The sequence below is a fragment of the Talpa occidentalis genome, unplaced genomic scaffold (assembly GCF_014898055.3).
Source record: "Talpa occidentalis isolate TD23 unplaced genomic scaffold, MPIMG_talOcc4v2.1 talOcc4.3, whole genome shotgun sequence".
Lineage (NCBI taxonomy): Eukaryota > Metazoa > Chordata > Mammalia > Eulipotyphla > Talpidae > Talpa > Talpa occidentalis.
The window spans coordinates 72,240,747-72,263,152 of record NW_023603184.1 but is presented as its reverse complement, the minus strand read 5'-3'; the positions used below and the strand labels follow the sequence as shown (position 1 = coordinate 72,263,152).

Genomic DNA, 22,406 nt, shown 5'->3' with positions numbered 1-22,406 from the left:
GGTAAAACTGATCTGATTTCTGTCTCTGTAATTTTTTTTTCTAAACTGCATATAACTAAATCATATAGAATGAGTATTTTCTCTCTGGATTCTTTCACAATTCCTTCTAAGTACGTCTTCATTTGTTGAATGTATCATTCCTTTTTATTGATGAATAATATTCCATTCTATGGATATTTACAAGTTGTTTATCAACATATTAATGGACATTTGGAATTGTTTACAGTTTTTCATGATTGTAGATAAAACTGTAAACATTTACATGCAGGTCTTTGTGTCAACATTTTTATTTCTCTTGGGTAAATACTTAGGAATAGGATTGCTAGGACATATGGTAAATGTATGTTTAATTTTATATAGATTGCTGTTGTGTCATTTTAAAGTAGGAATTTTTTTTCTTTCCTATCATAAATATATGAGGTTTCTAGTTACTCCAAATCCTTGGCTACATTTTTGTCATATATCTTTTAGTTCAACCATTCTAGCAGATGTGTTATGGTATCTCATGGTGGCTTTAATTTGCAGTTTTCAGATGACTAATGATATTGAGCACATTTTGTGTGCATACTGATTGTGTGTGCATTTTTATTGGTAATATGTCTATTCAAATATTTTGCCCATCTTAATAATTGTATTCTTTTTATTATTGAATTTTAAGTTATTTGTATATCTGGACCAAGTCTTTTTTTTTAAAGATTTATTTATTTATGCATACAAGAGCTGGGGTGCAGGCCAGAGGTGCGGGGGGGTGAGAGGATTCACCGAGACAGAGTGGGGAGCAGAACAGGCAGGCTGACTGAAATACACTGCTGAGCAGGTGAGACAGGAAGGTGGGCCAAGTCTTTTAAAAGCTATTACTTATTCTCCCAGCCTGTAATTTGTCTTAGCAGTACAGATGTTAATTTTGTTGAAGCCAATTTATCAACAGTTTGTCATAACTAAGGAAAAAACCTAACCCAAAATCACAAAGATTTTTCTACAATTCATTTTTACCTACAATTTTAATATTTTTAATTCTTACTATCCTGTTATCCATTTCAACTTAGTATTTTTTATTATGTGAGTTATGAGTTGAGAGTTTTGTTTTTGTTTTTATACATAGATGTCCAATTATTCATTATTCTAGCTTTATTCATGTAAAAAAAAAAAAAAACACAAACTCCTTTGTACACTTTAATTACCTTGGTACATTTGTCAAAAACCCATTATATGTGGCCTTATATCTCTACTTTCAGATCCATTTATCAATCCTTATGCAAATGCCATGTTCATTTTGATGATTGTATGTCTACATTAAGTTTTGAAATTGATTTATTTTTATTATGGGAAAGCTAGTATTAAGTTGAAATTTTTCTATCTCTGACTTCTTCCCCTTGGTACAATGATTAAGACCCACTAGCCCGAGGGAATAAGATTAATTCCTATTTTATGTGACTACTGTTCATCAATGTGAATAAATATTCACACATTTTAATTTGGACTAAGCATACATATCTTTAGAACTTTTCATCTTGGGACTTTTTGTCTTTTTATCTTTAGAGCATATTACACATTAGGAACTCAGTAAATGTTTGTTGACCTGTATAGATTCAATTCTGTGGAATAATTGTTTATGGAGGTTTCTTGCACTGAACATAGTGAAAAAGTATATTGCTTGTCATATTCTTGCCATTAAGAAACCATAGTTTTCATAATAAAAAATGAATCTTTCTTTTTATAACTGGTTTGTTTTAACCCACGAAAAGGTCTTGGTTTTATTTTTACTTTTACTTTTTTTCCCAAAGTTTTTAATTTTTATTTTTATTTATATACTTTTTACATCGTTGTTCATTTTTAAAGAATGTTTGCTTCTCGAACCTTCCCCAGGTATAATCCCCAGAGAATTTCCTTCACCAATGCACCCATGCACCATCACTTCAGTCCCCTGTGCTCCTCCCTTCCTCCTCTGATCCCGCTCCCTCCTCCTCCATGCAGGATGTCTCTAGTTTATAATTGTCTATTTGTTTTGTTTTGCTTTATGTGTATATAATTTAAATGTTTAACAGCTCTATAAGGCACTTTATGGAAAATAACTATCTCTTGGTATCCTCCAACCTTGCACTTTAAAATTTCTAATTCTTCAGAGCTAATATTTTCAATTCTTTAAGTCTTTTTTAAAAAAGATTTATTTTTATTTATTTATGCATATAAGAACTAGGATATAGGCCAGAGGTATGGATGTGAGAGGATTCACCAGAGACAGAGTGGGAATCAGGACAGGTGGATTGACTGAAATACACTGCTGAGGGGAGCAGTGGGTGAGACAGGGGAGATCTGCTGCACCATGTGGGTTAGCTCCCTGGCCAGGAATCCAACTCATGCTGGTGATAGCTTGATAGTGTTGAGATTTTAGTCCCTGCGCCACCAAGGGAGGCCCTCAATTCTTTAAATCTCTGAAGAATGTTTCACTCTTTTACCTTATTTATTTACTCCCTCCTCCCCCTTTTCTTTTCATAGCCACTAATTTTGTCTTATACTCTAAAAGATTACTTTTGTTTTATTCCATTTGTTTTGTCTCTTGTAGCACATTAGTGAAATCGTGCCTGACTTATTTCACTTAAAAAAATATCTCCTAGGTCCGTCCACGTTGTTGCAAATGATAGTATTTCATCTTTATATATATATATATATTTTGTGTGTATCTGTGTATATTTCATTGTGTAATTGTGTATACATCTAAGATCTTCCTATCCCATCTTCTTTTAATGAGACCTTAGGTGTTTTCCAACTCTTGGTTTAAGTAAATAATGCTGTAGTAAACGTGGGGGAGCATATATTTCTTCTAATTAGTGTGGTTGTTTTTGTTTTTTTTTTTTTTTTCATTCTTCAGGTGGGCAGAAATACCCAGAAATGGAATAACTGGATTGTATAGAGCTTAATTTTTTTTTTTACTTTTTTTTAAGATTTATTTATTTATGAATACAGGAACTGGGGTACAGGCCAGAGGTGTGTGTGTGGGGGGGGTGGTGGTGGTGAGAGGATTCACCAGAAACAGAATGGGGAACAGAACAGGCAGATCGACTGAAACACACCACTGAGGGGAGCAGCAGGCGAATCAGGAGAGGTCTGCTGCGCCATGTGGGTAGCTCCCTGGCCAGGCATAGAACTCATGCTGTAGTGGCTGTGGACAGCTTCATAGGTTGCGTCTTAACCCCTTGCGCCACCAGGGAAGCCCTGTATGGAACTTATTTTTCAATATCTTGAGGAATCTACATACTGGTCTTCATAATGGCTGCACCAATTTACATTCCCATCAGTAGTAGACAAGGGCTCCCTTCTCTCCACATTCTCCCCAACACTTACTGTTTCTTGTCTTTTAGTAATAGCCGTTCTCACAAGTGTGATCTGATAGTTCATTGTTATTTTGATTTTCATGACTCTAATAATGGGAGATGATATATACCTTTTCATGTGCCTGTTGATATATTTTCTTTGGAAAAATGCCTGTTCAGATTAGAGGCTTTTATTTTGAATCCAGGTAATATTTTAATGTTTTTGCATGTCTTATTGCATATTTGGAAAATAGTGACTAGTTCCCTTTTCTGCCTTACAGCCTTTATCCTAAAGGACTTCAATATTACATTAGTAAGATTTAGTATCCTTGTATTTACATGTTTGTCTCTTGCTCAGAGTAAGGACTTAACACTGTGTTTGCTGCTCAAAGGTTTATATGGTGAATGACAAAATAAATAATGTGTACTTGGTGGTTATGGAAATTAAAAAACATATATATGCTTGGCTCCCACATCTTTACAAGTAGACATTTTATTAGAAATGTTCATGTTTTATTGATATAACTCAATATATTTAAAAACCTGACAAAAGGAATTCATAAACAAAAGGGTAGTGTCCTATTATGTTCTGAGAAATGCTCCAGATTTGTAACAAAACTATTTAACTTACTTCTCAAGCTATCAATATTTAAATATCAGTGATGCACACGTGTTTATAAACAAAACAATTTAACACTGTAAATCATTTTTACTACTTAACAAAACCACTTTAGATTATACAGACCTGCCTTACTTCTTAGTTGCTTTTTGTATGAATTATATTTTTGTTTTTAATTCCAAAATATTCTAATGAATATTACTGTCTAATTAAGCCCTAAAAATTCTGCACTAATTGCTATAGGAATAATTAACTTTTTTGACTAACAGTTTTATAAACAAGAATAAGCAGTAGTGTGAAAGCTAATATGTGAAATAATAGCTCAGTGGGAATTATTATACATCCTGAAAACAATAATAATTCTCTCAAAACAGCTGAGATACACCTTTTTAAAGAACCCTCTAGGAGGATAGAGAAACTATTTCCTGTTTTACTCTTTATCAGTAAAAGTTATAGGGCAATTTTGTGCTAATGAAGTCAAACTAATGAAGCATAATATTTTTGAGATATTATAAGACTTTTGGGACTAGTGTAATTTTTTATTTAGTGCATTAACAGAAAAGGCAATTCTTTATGAAAATTCAAAGGATCTATTCATGTTATCCGTATCTCACATACCTTGGAATGACTACAGATTTGTAAATTTTTCCTGTGTGAGTGGTGATGCATAATAGACAAAAAGAACTAAAACAAAACAAAATAGTAAATGTTATTTTAACTTGTTTTTCAAAGTCATGCATAGCAGCAGAAGCAGGACTGCTTCACACCTACTAAGGATGATAATAGAGTAGAATGATAACATGAATAGGCTCTTAATGAACTAGTCTAAAGCCATTCCACTCCTGGACATCTTGTTAATGTTTTATGTAATGTATTAATTCCCTTTAATGATTAAGTCATTTGAGTTGATTCTTGAACATCATCTTTTTTTTTTTTTTTTTAAAGATTTATTTATTTATTTATACAAGCACTGGGTACAGTCAGAAGCGCGGGAGGGTGAGAGAATTCACCAGAGCCAGAGCGGGGAACAGAACAGGCAGACTGACGAAATACACTGCTGAGGGAGCAGCGGGCGCAGCAGGAGAGGTCTATGTGCCAGGTGGGACCCTCGCCTGGTGGCTGGGGATCGAACCGGTGCTGTAGAGGCTGCGGGCAGCTTTGCAGCCCAGCGCTCAACCGCTGCGCCACTGCGCCACCAGGGGAGGCCCTTGAACATCATCGTAATGGAAACTGTTTATAAAACCAATTTTTAGGGCCTCACTGGTGGCGCAAGGGATTAAGCACAGCTCTGTGAAGCTATCTGCAGCCTCTGTAGCACTAGTTGGATCCATGGTTGGCCAGGGAGCTAAATCACATGGCACAGTGGACCTTTCCTGTCTTTCCCGCTGCTCCTGCTGCTCCCCTCAACAGTGTATTTCAGTAGATCTGCCTGTTCTGCTCCCCACTGTGTCTGTGGTGAATCCTCTCACCCCCTGCATATCTGGCCTGTACCCCAGTTCTTTATACATAAATGAATAAATCTTTTTAAAAAAGAGAAAACCCCAAAAGCAGTTTTTAGCCATATTTCCTTCCATTTATAGTGGCTAAATTTGAATTGCTGTCCTCTCTAGCTCACTCTCATCCATTGCCAATGTCTACTTACTGATAGTTAACATAGTTACTTAGTTTTTTAATTAAACAGAACTTGTCGTTGCCATCATACTAATACAGTTTTTATAATATCTTTCTCTTTGCAAAGTTCTACCTTACTTCATTTGATTACATCTCAGTTTACTTCAGAGCATTATTTCATGAAATAAAGGAGACTAAGAGGCTAGTTATAGAGGTGTAGCTCTATTTCATCATATCCTCGCAAATAAGAGCAGTGCTTTTAAGTTTTTACAGAAATGAGGCCTACTGACTTGATATGCTACCAGAATAAATACTGTTGTTTTGTAGTTCTATTTTATAAAATTTTCTAATCCAGGGGTTAAGAATTACAGGCTCAAATCAATTGTTTAAATACTTTAGATATTTTTGTTATTGTTATCTAGGGCATAGTTAACTTTGGTTGCAAATATCAGTACAGGGTTATAATAACACCAGGATAGCGAAGGAAAAAATCTCCTAAAGAGATTTTTAGTTGTAGTTCTGAAACATATGCTAAAAGTCTTAAATGCTTATATATAGTGGTACTTAAAGCTGTGAGAATGCGGCCCCCCTGGTGGTGCAGGCAGTTGAACACCACACTGTGAAGCTGTCCCAGCCTCTGCAGCACGGTTCAAAACCTTAAAGCAGTAAGGATTTGAGAGAGGTTTTCAACTTTGTACTGCCTAAATCATTTATATGTGATTATATGCCCAATGAAAAAAAATAGATAATATTAAAGATTTGTTTTAAAAGCTTTTATCATGTTGAACTTTTATCATACTGAGCTTTTACAGTTTTAGAACATTATTTTAAGACATTGCTGTGATGGGAAAAATATGCTAAGATTTGATCTTCTAAACCTAGGGCCCCTGCTGCATGGTCTGTAGGGAAGAATAAGTGATATTTATTAAAGTAACATTAAGTTAATGTTGGCCAAATATACCATAGGAAAATATAGGTTGTGGTTCATTGGTGCTTGTGGACAGGTTATATATGAACATCCGTAAGGACAGTTGTTACCTTCCCTGATGTAATAGTTCACTTCTGAGCCAAAGCATGCATGATTGACTATGAAGATCCTGTGGTCAGGTATCAAGACCCGAATCCATTACTTTAGATTCAGACTCGAGCTTATTGCTTATCTTATATATGTTCATCTCACTGGATTCTCAGTATATTCAAAATATTCTCTTGGAGAGATTTGCTGTTTTCTTTTTGCAGACATGATTATTCAAAAAAGATATGGGTGTTAATTATAGAGAGGTAGTTTTTTTAATACAAAGAAATTGGAGGAAAACTTCAAGTTAAATAAAAATTGTTCAGTTCTGTGAGTCTTGGATTAGAAATTTAATTGGTGTATAAAATGTTTCTCAGAAAAGTATAATGCTGTTTAGTTTTTCACTTTCTATCTGTATGAGAATATGTGTTATAAATAGCAAGTCTCATGTGCATGCAAAGATATGGTTGGTGCAAGCACTAAAGTATATATGTCTTGATATATCATAAATGGATGATTAATACAGGCAACATCAAGGTTTTGGAAACAACTCAGTGAAATTAAAAGTTTTAGTAAACCTACAGCCAAGCTGAATGAATTATTATTCAAGCAATTAACAATGAATTTGGAACAAGGAATATTATTTATTTTTTGTAACAGTGGAAATCTGAACTGCTTGTAAAATTCAGATAGAATTACACAGCTATTGGCACACTAAACCAGGTCTGGCGATTACAATCAATATTTTAATACAGGAAGTTTTCTTTGTAGCTATAGATTAAAGTCTCTATAACTCAGATCATATTTGCTATTTCCCAATGAGAGAAAAAGCTATTTTTTATTTCTACAGATAACTATGACTTAGGCAATCTTTTGTTTACAAAGTAGAATTTAGTTTCATTCAAATGTGGTATAAAATTTCTATGAAGTGACAAATTCAATTGACTATATTTTCTCCTTTAAAATTTTAGTTGCACATTGAGTTTTCTATCAATAATCCTTGTTTTTTTATTTTCTCTCACTATTGATCTATTGTTATTGCCCTAATTTTTAATCTTTTATTTATTTACTTTTTGCTACCAAAATTCTTTTATGATTACTCTATCAGTTATCACAATTTTTTACCACCTTCAACCTTAACTACTTTTGCATGATTCTTACAAGTTACCTCCTGTTAACTTACTTTGATAGGTCTTCAGTGCTCATCTTTTGAAACATATTTGTGCTATTTGAGGTGAAATCATTTACTGTTGTGAATGGTTCTTAAACCCTGATCCTTCTTTTCCTCCTTGAATACTTCTGCTTTCTTTCTTTTGCTTTTTAAAATGACAATGTTTCCCAAGGTTTTAGCCATGAAGAATTTCCCCCTTCTTCCTACAATTTACACATGAGAATGCCATTTGCTTTTACTTCTTTTATTATCACATTGCACAGCTGCTTTCTCCTTTTTATTGTCTTGTCCTGATTCTCAGGTTCCTGATCCACGTTGATATCTGTCTACCAGATATCACACTCATAGGGTCAGTAAGGTGTTTAAGGGCCATTTACACTATCTTGTCTTTTAAAATATCTTCACTCGACCCAATATTCCTGCCATTTACTACGTTCTCTTGTTTAGCTCTGCAAGGGTTATCCTTGAGACAGCAATCTATACCTATTGTGTCCTTTCCCTCTTTCCAGTTCTCCTTTGAACTTAACTCAAGTAAAGTGTTTGTCCCCTACCATTCTTTAATACTTGTTCTTTTCAGCTGGAAACAACCTAAGTGCTCCTCAAGATATGATTGGCTTAAAAAGTTGTGGTATGTATATACAATGGAATATTAGTCAGTTACAAGAAAAAAAAGATAAAATCCTGTCATTTACAACATGGATGGACTCAGAGCCTATTATATTTAGTGAAATAAGTTAGACAGATAAAGACAAACACCATTTGACATCAGTCATATGTACATGAAGAAACAAATGAACTAAATAAAGTAAAAATGAACTTTTAGACCAAGTTACTGGTTACCAGAAAAGAAAGGAGAATGATAAATTGGGTAAAAACAACCAGTTGGATGGTGGAGGTAAATGAAATAGATCTAAAAGACCATACATACCAAAGGTCAGTGAAACTAAGGATTTATTCTTTGAGCAGGTAAACAAAAATGATAAATTTCTAAGCAAATAAAGAAGAGATAAAACACTGATAAACTGAATTAGAAATGCAAGGGGAAAAATTACTACAGATAGCATAGAACTATAAAAGAACATGAATTACTGTGAACAGTAAATAAATTCAATGACCTTGAAGAAAAGGGAAAAATTCTGAACAAACTAGTTTACCAAGACTAAACTAGAAAGAAACAGATGTTGATTAAACTGACTACAATCATGGAAATTGAAACAGTAATCAAAAACAGTAACCCCAAAACAAAAACCCAGGGCCAGGTAAATTTTATCAAACCTTTAAAGAAAAAAATACTCCCATCTTACTCTAATTACTTCTAAAAGTTTAAGAAGGGAGGATGTTCTCTATATGTTTCATGTTGCCAGCATTTTCATAATTGTATGTCAAGGTATAAAACAATGAGGAAATAAAGAGAAAAAACAGAAATAGGAACTTATTGCTGTCTATTTTTTATAATATTCCAGTATTTTTTAAAATTGTTTAGAAATCCCCTCTGTTAAGGGATTGCTTTTTCTCTTTGTGATTGACTCGCTGTAATGCACTTTCTCCTTATGATGCACTGTTCTGTACACACCCCTCATGATCCTGACTTGCTAATATCTCTTGGATCTTTGCTTTTTCTTCTAAGGGCATCAGTTTATGCCCCTGTCCTCAGTTTGCCATGGATGGAATTTACTCCTGTTGGTTTCTAAGAAAGAACAGGGCAGAGAAAATTGAACAAAATAGTAGTAGAAACCAAAATTCAATTTGAAAATAGGCTTTCCATATATAATAAAACACATAATTATATGTATAACGTGCGTGCTAAGATGTAGCTGACATTTGCTTTCTTGCACTTTAATATAACATTTTTCTTACTTCTAAGGGAGACCAATTTTAAGGTTTAAGGTTAAGGAGGGAAGTCATTGATACAAGAAACTTGCCATTTAGCTGCAGTTTTGAAGGGTCATAGTAGCTATCTTCTTGGGTGGGCAGTGGGAAATGGTACTTCTGAAGCTACAACACTCCCACATAACCATATGCCGTCGGCAGCTGGAGTGTCTTCTAAAATCAGCGCTGGCCTGTGTGCTCGTGCACACATAAACACCTCTCTCTTGTTTAGTACTTTAACATTGGTAAGCTATTTTGTGACAAGGTACTTAATTAGAACTTTAAAATAGTCAACTTTATTTTTTTGTTGTTGTTATTTTCTTACATTATTGTTTAATATTTTTAAAGATTTATTTTATTTATGCATACAAGAGCTGGGGTGTAGGCCAAAGGTGCAGTGGGTGAGAGGATTCACCAGAGACAGAGTGGGATGCAGAACAGGCAAATCTACTGAAATACACTGCTGAGGGAAGCAGCAGGCAAGACAGCTCCCTGGCTGGAGATCAAACTCATGCTGCAGTGGCTACCAATAGCTTCATAGTGCTGAGATTTAAAACCCCTTGCACAACCAGGAGACCCACATTATTACACAACCAGGAGACCCATGATTTTTGGGTAACATTTTATTTCTTTCCTCAGGTGTGATCCCTGTAGTTCTCCCACCACATCACCCATAAACTGTCACATTAGTCCCTGTGCTCTTCCTGCCCCTGTTTTGACCCCTCTCTCTCCTCCATTTTTGATATGTGCCTTAGATATGTGGTCAGGATGCAAGGTTTGTCTTTTTCCTCACCCTTTCTTCAGTTTCTCTGTTCCGCATGTAAGAGAAACCATTTGATATTTATCTTTTTCCTTCTGATTGACTTTGCTTAATATAATCCCTTCCAGCTCCATCCATATTGCTGCAATTATCATGAGGTTATCTTTTTTAATTGTTCAGTAATAATCCACTGTGTATATATACCACATCTTCTTGATCCTTCATCTCTTTTGGGCATTTATGTTGTTTCCATGTCTTAATTATAATAAAATAATAAACAGTGCTGCAGTAAACATAGGAGTGCAAATTTCCTTTCAAATTAGTGTTTTTGTGTCTTTTGGGTAGATTCCTAGAAGTGGAATCGTTGGATCATATGGTAGATCCATTTTTAGTGTACAACTTTAATAATTAAGAAATTAATTTGATTCTATTTTTATTTTTTTCAGGTGTATGGTGGCTGATGAAGTAAGTATTTTCATGATTTTTATGCCTTTTATAAAACTTCACAACCAATTTTTAGTGACTTCTGTTTTACCATGTTCTTTTTGTCTTGCCATATATGTCTATATATGTCTGTATATGGTGAGAGGACAAAGAAGACAGGGAGGAAGTACCAAAAGACTAAAAACAAGAATGTTTGTGTGTGCATGTTCTAGCTTGTGTATGCACGGCATTGTATGCACACACTCACACACATGCTGTGTGCACCTGAAACATGTTAGTATTAACATTAGTTACCCAAAATTCTATATTATTGTCCAAGGAAACATGACTGTGCTCTGAATTGTGGCCTTTGATGAAACGGAACACTTTTTTCACTTGTCATAATACTGCTTGCATAAAAGCCAAACTTTACAGATTTTGCTGTAAAGGTTGTTGTTAGTTGCTTCATGTAAGTATGAAACATAATGCTAGAATGCTATTTTATTATCACTAAACAGTTTGACACAGATAAGTGACATATACTTGCATTTATCTATGTTAATGCTTTCTCACTGAAATTAAGGTTTTTGCTTATAAACTTTGATACTATTTACATATACTCTCAGAATAATGTAAATCAATAAAGTTCTGATTTTAATATCAGTTTAAGAAGTTGGTGTTGTTTTTGTAATGTCTTTAAGAATAACAGAAAGCATACACTTTAAAATATATTAGATATGAGGAAAATAAATACCAAAATTTTAAAAAATGTTAAGTGGAACTATAAAAAATCCTCCCAATTAACTCTCAGTTTTAGTTACATATAAATTATCCAATGACTTATTGCGCATTGTATTCTTGAGGAAAAAAATGAATATTGACTATAACATGAATGGAAAAGTTATGGCAAAGATTGATAAAGGGTTTCTTGTTCAATGCTGATTTATAACCAGATAATTTTTTAGTTTCAACTTTTCATTCTGTGGATACTTGTTTAGACTAGATGTTATAATTAAAAACGTGATCATTACCTGGGAAGAACTTTAACAATTAGATGTAGACATAGGACATAGACATTTGGGAAACAACAGCAATTTCTGCTTTGGAACAGGGTGAATTTCAAAAGACTTCATAAATTGAGGTCAAAGTAATGGAAAGAGGTTTACATTTTTATGCACTGAATGTGTTTTCACCAAATGTAAACTCTTCCTTCAAAATCTTAAAATTAGTTATAACCATTTTATAGAATATATATAAAATAAAATATGTGTGATATTTGTAGGTGTATGTGTGTATTGGTAATTTTTTTTAAATAGACCAGTTTTATATTCAAAGGAAATATTTGCAAAGGATAATACCATCTTAATAGCCTCCACAAGAAATTCATGGGGTTGTGTGAGTTCTTTGTATATCTTTGTGATTGGTCCCTTATCAATTGTATGGAGTGCAAAGATTTTTTTTTCCCAATCAGTAGGGTGTCTCTTTGTTTTGGTTAATGTCTCTTTTGCTATACAGAAGCTTTTCAGTTTGATGTAATCCCAGGTGTTTATCTTTTCCTGTCTTGTAGTGTTTTACGTATATTTTCTTCTATATATTTTATGGTTTCAGGTCTTAATGTCCAGATCTTTTATGCATTTTGAGTTGATTTTTGTGCATGGTGAGAGGTAGTGGTCTAGTTACACAATGGATTACTATTCAGCAATCAAAAAAGGTAAACTAATGCCATTCGCAGCAACATGGGTGGAGCTAGAAGGAATTATGCTAGGTAAAGTAAGTCTGAAGAAAATGAAAATTCATGGGGAAGATCTTTTTTTTTTTTTAAGATTTATTTATTTATGCATACAAGAGCTGGGGTACAGACCAGAGAAGCAGGGGGTGAGAGGATTCACCAGACAGAGTGGGGAGCAGAACAGGCAGACTGACTGAAGTGCACTGCTGAGGGGAGCAGAGGGTGAGACAGGAAGGTCTGCCTCGCTATGTGGGTTGCTCCCTGGCCGGCTGGGGATCGAACTTGTGCTGCACAGGCTGTGGATTGCTTCATAGGTTGAGTCTTAACCCCTTCCACCACCAGGGAAGCCCCATGGGGAGGATGGTCTTAACAGCTATGGAATACCATTGCTACTTTGCTCCTTGAAATAAATATCTGATCAGCACCTTAATCCTTCTTAACTTTTTTATTCTCCAGCAAATCCTTCTCTTCTCCTCAGTTACCATGAGACTAAGAATTATACAGAGCTCTTAGGCTTCAAGAGTGTTTCTTTATACCAATTGCTTTTCCTTATCTGTAATTATTTACAGTTGCTTTGCAACTTGTCACATGTTTAATGATTTGTTATCTTCTTTCAAAACCATTCTTCTTTTTAAATTTAAAGGAACCATTTGCTATTTCCTCAGTACTTACATAACAAAACTCTACTTTTGTGTCCATTTACTTCTCTTTTTTCACCAGCATTTTAAATCCTCTGATTCTTTTACATCTTTTTGACTTTACAGGGTTTATTATGTTAAATCTTATGAATAATTATATCTTAGAGGAAAAAACTCCTCAACTTTAGTATTAAAAACAGGCTATAGGAATAAACAATATGATGTACAATTCTAAGATCATAGCTCACAATCACTAACCTCTGTTGAAATGGTAAAGTTGAAACACCGTTCTTAGTAATTTCTGAGCTAATGTAAATGAAAGTTAGTAAATTAAAAGTGTTGAAGTAGAAAGAACTTGTATATATGTAAATGATAAAAACTGGTTTGACCTTCATTTTATTTCCTAATTGTGCCCTTCTTCTTTTGTTCTTATCACAAAATGGCAGTGAAGTCAGAGGAAGAGATGCAGTTTATAATTTGGAGGTCATCCACCTTTTTGATTTTAAATTAAAAGATACTTTGATGTGACAAATATTTGATTCCTCAAATAGCTAAAAGCCTTAAAGCAATTTTATATCTCTCTTATTGGACCTACTTACTTTTTTTTATTAGATGCTTGAATACCCACTTGGAGTATTGTGTAATTTAGCTGTCTGCTATGATTTTTCTTCCCTAGCTTTAGAAACAAATGTCTTCCTTCCCTGGCATTACTCCCCCTTCTTCTAGTACTTTTCCACTATTATCTTTTTTTCTGATTTGCTCAGACTTTGTGGAATTATATAATCTATCTACTGTATATCTGATAACTGTTAACTTAAACATTAATTTTAAATCATTAACATTGTTAGGATGATTTAAGTTCTGTTTAATTATTTCTAATTGAGTAATCATTTTGTATTTCAATTATAAAACTATATTTCAGATAACCAACAAAGCTGCAACTTTTAGTAAAATTAACTTTGTAAACCTAGCTTAAATTGTTTTAATTACTCCTCCATCCATCCTCTTGGTTTAATACAATTAAATGTTTAAAGAACTATGTACTAAAAATATAGAAATTCTTTATGAATTCATATTTCTGAATTAATGGGATCCAAACCACAATTTGTTGTCAAGCTTTTGCACTATTACCTTAGATGCCTTTTAATAATAATTATTCAATTACTGTGTCCTTGTTCTATTGTCCTTTAGCTGAAAATTTTAAGTTTTTTTAAAAGATTTTACCTGTGAAAAATAGTTTAACATTAATATAAACCAGGTAATTGAATTGAATATACATTAGGGGGAAAATGGTAAGCCTATATACTTCTAATTTGTTAAGTATTTAAAGGCTAGTATTCTTTGCAGAAACTTAGTTTTTAGAAAAGCTTTGTAATGTTAGTTTTTACTTAAGAGGTTGGGATTAACATTCTGCATTTATTTAAAGATTTATTTAAAGATTTATTTATATAAGAGCTGGGGTATAGGCCAGAGGCATGGGGGAGTGAGAGGATTCACGGGAGACAGGGCGGGGAGCAGAACAGGCAGATGGACCAAAAGCACTGCTGAGGGAAGCAATGGGCAAGACAGGAGAGGTCTGCCATGCCCTGTGGGTATCTCCCTGGCCAGCTGGGAATCCAACCCGAGCTGCAGAGGCTGCGGACAGCTTTACAGTGCCTCACTCAACCTGCTGTGACACCAGGGAGGCCCAACAGTATGCATTTGCATGAATAGTCATAGATAAAATTTTGTTCATACATGTATTCTGTCTTCTCCAATTGTTGGGGGGAAAGGATGTCCTGAACTCCACAAATAGGTTTTATGGATCCCACTCCCACCCCAGACCAAAAAGATCCAAGACACCAAGGACTACAAATCCCATGTATCACCACTGAAGGGAGGATTGCTGGGAACTGAGGGTGGAGTTAAGCAGCCAGGTTTGGCATATAACCAGACATGTGGGCCTTGGGGAATGGGGGGGGGGGCTGCTTGGTTTTTCACTGGCTTTCAGCATGCTATTGGGATTCCAGCTTAGCGGAACTGGTAGGATGTATTCACCAATTTATATCTCTCTTTCTCCCTGAGTTATTCATTTCTTCATTTCCCCTTTTTGGTAAATAAACCCTTTATTATCCTTTTTGTGTGTACCTGCAGCTGAGTCTTACTCTAAGTCCCCTTTAAGCGCAGGTGAGGACCCACAGTTTGGCCACTCCATTTCACATTGGAGTTGCCCTGTGATACTATCTAGTATCTATTTACGAAATCAGAAAATCTCGACTTTCCTCTTAAGTAACATTTTTGTTAGTGCTCTACTTTATCCCCCCCGCCACACACAAACCCCACACTATATTCTTCAGTTTCCTTCCTATTACTTGAAGAAACTTGGGGTGTGGGGGGTGGTACTAAAGAAAGTTCTTCCTTTTTTTAAAGAAATCATTTGTCAAGACTGAGATGTTTGACTTGGCTTACTCTGTGGCTGTTTTGAGACATTCATGGATAAATATTTGGAACAGAGATCCTATAGTTATTATTATGAACACACTTTTGGTCAAGGTGTTTCTCTGGAAGAAGGATTTTGAGGGGAGAGACTGTGTACTTGTTAATGCTCTTAGTATTACTGTAGGCCGCCGAAGTGGAGTTTGAAAACTTGTCAGTTTCTATGCAGTCAGAAATGTGTATCTGGAAACACTAAAGAAACCCTTTAGAATATTATTTCTGCTCAGAGGACCTTGAAATTGTGATCTAGAGTCTGCCAATGTTAACTTTATAGGTTTGAAAACTAAGACATTAAACTAGACACAAAGAACTTTAGTTTTCCTGTTGTATAAAGCCTTCCACTTCCACAAAGTGATCTGAAGGGGTAGTTTTTATTCTATTGATATTTACTTCTAGTCCATTTTTGTTAAATGAATGAACAGATTAAATGGTTAATACAGCATGTGTTAGGTTCTGTTCTGTTGCTTTACCTGTGTGAATTTATATCATTCTTACAGCAATCTTATGGGATGATGATGGTGATGATGATGATGATGATGATGATGTGTCTCGTCTTACAGATGAGAAAACTAAGACAGAAATAAATTGATTGCCCCATGAACATGGAACTGATCAGACTTGATATTTGACCTGAAGTAATCTAACTCCCATGTCTTCATCAATTACTATTCTATACAAAGTTTCCATGTTATATTTCTCCATTAATGAACCGATATGCACCATATGAACCATGTTATTGGTTCTACTTACATTTCCTCAGTTTTCCCCTAATATCCTTACTCTGTTACAGGATCATCCTATCCAGGATACACATTGCATTTGGTATTCAAGTCTAGTTAGGCTTCTCTTGTGACAGTTTCTTATACTTAACTTGTTGTGCATACCTTTAGAGTTATGAGAATTATAGTTCAGTATTTTGTAGAATGCCCCTTAATTGGGATTTTTCTGATGTTTTTCTCATGCTCAAACTGGGGTAACGTGTTTTGTGATAGAAAATCAGAGGTAAAGTGTCATAGTCATCATGTCATATAGAAGGTACATACTATCAGTATAACACCACTGTTGCTGTTAACCTTGATCATCTGGTGTGACTTAGTGTTTGTCAGTTTTCTCCACTGTAAGGTTTCTGTTTTTTCTTCCTTTCTGTACTATACTTTTTGAAAGTAACTATTATAGCCTGCAGTGAAAGAATGGGCAGTTATGTTTCACTTGCTTAAAACCAGAGTAAATATATAAATTATTTGAGATTCATTTATTCATTCATTTACATAATCATGTATTTATATCAGTGTGAACTCACAGATATTCATTTGATATGTGGGGTTATTATCCAATACATCTTTCTGTATTTTTTGCTTAAATTCTTCAGGATTTGCCCATTGAGAATGTGTTCAGTTCTCTGCTGTGTCCCTTTGACATACCCCCTTCATTGTGAACTATTTTGTATGGGGTTTAAGATTTTTGTCGGGGGTGTGTGTGTGTGTGTGTATGGTTGTGTATGTGTATTTTCTGGCACTAGAAGTTACTTCAGACTTATCTTGTTTATTTCCTACCCCAGCCCAAGAATCAGCCTTTCTCTAAAAACCCCCGGTTCCTTTATTAAAATATAATATTAGAATGATTGAGTTACTAAGTATACTCATTTCTATTGGGGTGTCATCTCTTCTAGATCTTCTTAGTTGACACAGCAAAGAGATAAATGTGTGTATGCGTGTAAATGTGTGTATAAATGTGTGTAACATATGCAGGGGGTGTATATACATATTTACAAATATTTATGTATATATTCATCTGTGTCTGTAAGTAAGCTAAGTATGAGTTTATACTGATGTCCCAAAATTTTTACATAGAGCATTGTCATCTCTCCCCCTTGCCCTTACATAACCTACCACTCCAACAGGGAGAATCCTAGTTCCCACCACCAATTAATCCATTTACTTAATTGTTAGTTCCAGTAAACATGTATGATGGTTTCAGTATTATTTTAACCTGTAACCCCACAGTAAGGAAAATCACTAACTAGAGCACAGTACTTGTGTTTGGTTCCTTTTGCCTTTATTCTGTTTCCACTCAGTGATTCCACTAATGACAAAATTACTTAGATCAGAACCTTATTCCTGTACTCCCTTCAGTGAGGTTGTTTCATGCATGTATATGCATTTCAATTTTTTAATCACATTTTATATTCCATCATGGGATCCTTCACTTCCTAAATTATTTTTCAAGTATTTGTATACATTAAAATTTATTCTTTGTGAGATGAGGTTCTATGGATTTTCACACATGCTTACTGCCTTGTATTTCACACTACCTTATCACACAGAATGATTTTATGCCCTGAACAAACCTCTGTGTTTCATTTATTTAATTTCCTATTAGTCAAAACCCTTGACAACCATTAATATGTTTAATGACTGTCATTTTGCTATTTCCACAATGTCATATAATTGGAAGCATACAATTTATAGCTTTTTCAGATGTTTTTTCCTTAGTTATATGTAACTTAAGATTCATCTGAAGTTTTTTGTGACTTCATGATTCTTTTTTATTTTTTCATGATTCTTTCTTTTTATCACTGAATCTGAATAATATTCCACTATATGGATGTGCCATAATTTGTTTTTCTGTTCATCAAGATGGAGGAACTTATGTGTTTCCTGTTTTGAGAATTATGAATAAAGCTGTCATAAACATTCACATGTAGATTTATTGTGTGTGTTTTTAATCAGTTAGGTAGTTACCTAGGAGAATGATTGCTAGATTACGTGGTATGTTAGTTTCTGCGGCTACAGTAAGATACTACCACAAGCTCATTGACTTAAAAAAACAAAAAGTTGTCTCACAGTTCTGGAGGCGATCTGAAATCAAGGGGTCAGGAAGTTTGTTTCCTTCTTAGGGCAGTGAGGGAGAATCTGTTTTCATGTCACTCTCCTTCAGGCGATGACCAGCATTCTTTGGCATTCCTAGATTCTTTGATGCACCATTTCTATCCCTGTCTCCATCTTCACATGGATTGCTTTGAATTTGTACATTTTAGATGAAGTTGGGAAGGAGCCTTAACAATATTGCATCTTTGTTCAGTGAATGCAAAGTCTCTTCATTTATTCAGAATGTCTGTGACTTTTTTCATTAGTAATTTTCCACATATTCATTCTTATTATTAGATTAATACTTAAGTATTTAATTTTGGGGGGTGTTGTTGCAAATTTGTAAAAAAAATTCTTTTTGTTCCAATCGCTGGTGTATTGAGTTCTACATATTAACCTTTATCTTTTGACCTTGCTAGGTTTCCTTACTGATTCAAATGTTTTTTTGTTAATTCTTTGGGAATATCTGCATAGACAATCATATCTTGCAAATAGAGTAGTTTTATTCTTTCCTTTACAGACTGTATGCCTTTTATTTCCTTTCCTTGTCTTATTGTGTTAGCAAATTCTTTTAGTACAGTGCCGAATAGTAATAATGAGACAGGACATCCTTGCCTTATTTACTATTTAAAGGGAATAATACCCAGTTTCTCACCATTTGGTATGATGTTAGCTGTAAGTTTTTTTGTAGATGCTGTTTATATAGATATTTAAATTCTGGGCCAATCTTACATATGTGGCCAAATTCCACTTGGACTTGATTTATAATTCTTACACATTGTTGCATTTGGTTATTAGCCCCTCCTCCCCTGCCCACCCTCGGGTCCTGTGGCCTGCTCCCCACCCTCCCAGCAGCCACTGAGCCTATGGTTTGTTAATATTTTGTGGAGGATTTTTGATTTATGTTCATGAGAGGTATTAATGTGTACTTTTCTTATAATATCTTTTTTTTTTGAAGATTTATTTATTTATACAAGCACTGGGTACAGTCAGAAGCATGGGAGTGTGAGAGAATTCACCAGAGCCAGAGTGGAGACAGAACAGGCAGACTGACGAAGTACACTGCTGAGGGGAGCAGCTGGTGGCAGGAGAGGTCTGTCGCACCATGTGGGACCCTCACCCGGAGGCCAGGGATCGAACTGGCGGTGCAGAGGCTGCAGGCAGCTTTGCAGCCCAGTGCTCAACCGCTGCGCCACCGGGGAGGCCCTTATAATATCTTTGTTTTTTTAAAGATTTATTTATTTATGCATATAAGAGCTAAGGTACAGGGCCTCCCCGGTGGCGCAGCGGTTGAGTGCTGGGTTGCGAAGCTGCCCGCAGCCTCTGCGGCGCGGGTTCTATCCCCGGCTGCTCCCTGGCCACCGGAGGAGGGTCCCACCTGGCGCGCGGACCTCTCCTGCCGCCCGCTGCTCCCCTCAGCAGTGTACTTCAGTCCTTCTGCCTGCTCTGCTCCCCGCTCTGGCTCTGGTGAATTCTCTCACCCTCCCGCGCTTCTGACTATACCCAGTGCTTGTATAAATAAATAAAAATAAATCTTTTAAAAAAGAGCTAAGGTACAGGCCAGAGATGTAGGTGGTGAGAGGATTCACCAGAGACAGAGTGGGGAATGGAACAGGCAGGGTGACTGAAATACACTGCTGAGGGGAGCATCTGGCGAGTCAAGAGAGGTCTGCTGCACCATGTGGGCAGCTCCCTTGCCAGCCGGGTATCGAACTTGTGCTGTAGAGGCTGGGGATAGCTTCATAGTGCTGAGGCTTATCCCCTTGCACCACCAGGAAGGCCCTGTTGTACTTTTTCCAATAAAATCTGTATATATGTTGTTCTTTTTCTCATGAATTCGTTACCTTTTGTATCCATCCTATCCCCAAGTCCATCTAACAAAATAATCATTCAAAACCTTTACGTATTACTTTCTCAACATCACCATCCTTGGCTGCCTCTCGGTTCCCCTGTGCTTTCACATTGAGTTATTTTCTAGTGTACTTCTAGTTCTATTCCATCTATTGGAATTTCTAAAACTGAAGTCATGTCTACCTGTCAGTGACTGGAGGAATAGTAGATGTCCAGTTAATGCTTTTGGAATGAATGAATGAATGAATGAATGAATGCGTGAATGAGTGAGTGAGTGAGTGAGTGAGTGAATGAGAAAACATCTTTCATCTTCTTTTTTGTTGTGACATTTGAGCTAGTTGAGAATCTCTTCATCTGTACAAGAAGAGCATCTTGTCCATCAGTCACCGTTCTTTCAATGACGTCCACAGCTCCCTACCCACCTCCAGTTATTCTATCCATAGAAGTAATGGAACAAAGATTCTTTTAAGAGGTTTGGTAGTTTGAGTATCTTTTTAAAAACTTCATTAATATGTCTAGCATATAGTTGTCTTTCTTTCCTTCAAGTCATCCTTCAGACTGAAATGATCTTGAATACTAGCAAAGTACAAATGCAATTGATTGCATTTTCAGTTTTTTTTTAAATTTTTTTAAATTTTTTTTTTTAATAGAGGCATGTTTTATTTATTTATTTATTTATTCATTTGTTTGTTTTGTTTATACATGCAATGGGTACAGTCAGAAGCGCGGGAGGGTGAGAGAATTCACCAGAGCCAGAGCGGGGAGCAGCGGGCTGCAGGAGAGGTCTGCGCGCCATGTGGGACCCTCCTTCGGTGGCTGGGGAGCAGCCGGGGATCGAACCGGCGCTGCAGAGGCTGCTGGCAGCTTCGCAACCCAGCGCTCAACCGCTGCGCCACCGGGGAGGCCCTGCATTTTCAGTTTTAAAGACGTTTACCCTGATTTCTTTGGAGGCAGAAATAATTTTGTTCAGAGCTCTTGCTGTTTTACACAGTTGGGTTATTTACAATGTTCTCTCAATAGTCCTGGACAAAATTCAAAATGAAAAACAGAGGTGAAGCCTGTGGTGAATAAAACCTACCCAGTTAGAGCTAGATACAAAACATCCTCTTGGAATAGAATGTTTATAATTTATATAAACATTTGAAAGGTACAAAGCACTAATGCCATTAACTCATGATAAGGCACTGTTATTATACATTAACACGTCCAAGTACATTGTAATTGTGAGGAGGATGCTGCAAACATCCTGCCTCATCAGTTTTTGTTAAATAGAATGTGTTAATGAGTAGAAATTATTTAAAATAAGGAGGGGTGATTAAAATTAAATATCACCCTATGATCCACCGTTACTATTTTAGTAATGAATTTTGACTTCCACAGAACTTGAAAGCCCAAAGGAGCTACAACTGTGTTGGGAATTCTGAAATTAAATAAAAGCTTTTCATAGAGAACAGCTAGTGATTGTTATCAATCCAGGTCTTATTTCTTTAAGATAGATATTTTAAAGTCATTTTTCTTTAGCTATCAATTAGCCTACCTTTTATAACTAAATTCATCAAATAAATATCATTTTGTTAAGTTTTTGGAAATATAGACTAAAAAATATACCCACCCTCTAAAAAGCTTTTGGTCAAGAAAGGAAGAGGGTGGTATATCTGTCCCTGTGATGTATGTGTAAAATATAAGATACTGGAAATGTTGGGAATGAAGATTATAATATGTATTCTATGATACTTTAATGGAAGGAACCATCAATTCCATCTTTAAGTTAGAAGGCTTTGTGGAGAAGAAAGTTTTGAGGTGGACGTTGTAGAAGAAGTAGAAACCAGCACTGGGATCAAAATTGAGGAGTTTGTTGCATAAGTAACCTTCCATGATTTGCGAGCTGTATTTTACAGAACTGAGGTGGAGACTGAGCATCTGGGATATCCCCACTTTAGTCCTAGTTGTATCACTTTTTCTGCTTTATGAATGTTGAGTTTCTGTGTAATGTCATTTGAAAAAGGCTGAAATTTGTTTTCAAAAGCTTAAGAACTGCTTTTCTAGATTCTTAATATCCTCTTTTTT

At 35.4% G+C, this 22,406-nt stretch overlaps 1 protein-coding gene across 8 annotated transcripts in view; it reads left to right on the top strand.

Moving 5' to 3' along the window:
* ZRANB3 (zinc finger RANBP2-type containing 3) overlaps positions 1-22,406 on the top strand; it is a 183,897-nt gene that overhangs the window by 34,782 nt on the left and 126,709 nt on the right. For all 8 annotated transcript variants that reach the window (XM_054699685.1, XM_054699684.1, XM_054699683.1 and 5 more), the window contains one exon: positions 10,803-10,821. In XM_054699685.1, coding sequence (XP_054555660.1) covers positions 10,803-10,821 — 19 coding nt within the window. The remainder of the gene's footprint in view (positions 1-10,802; positions 10,822-22,406) is intronic.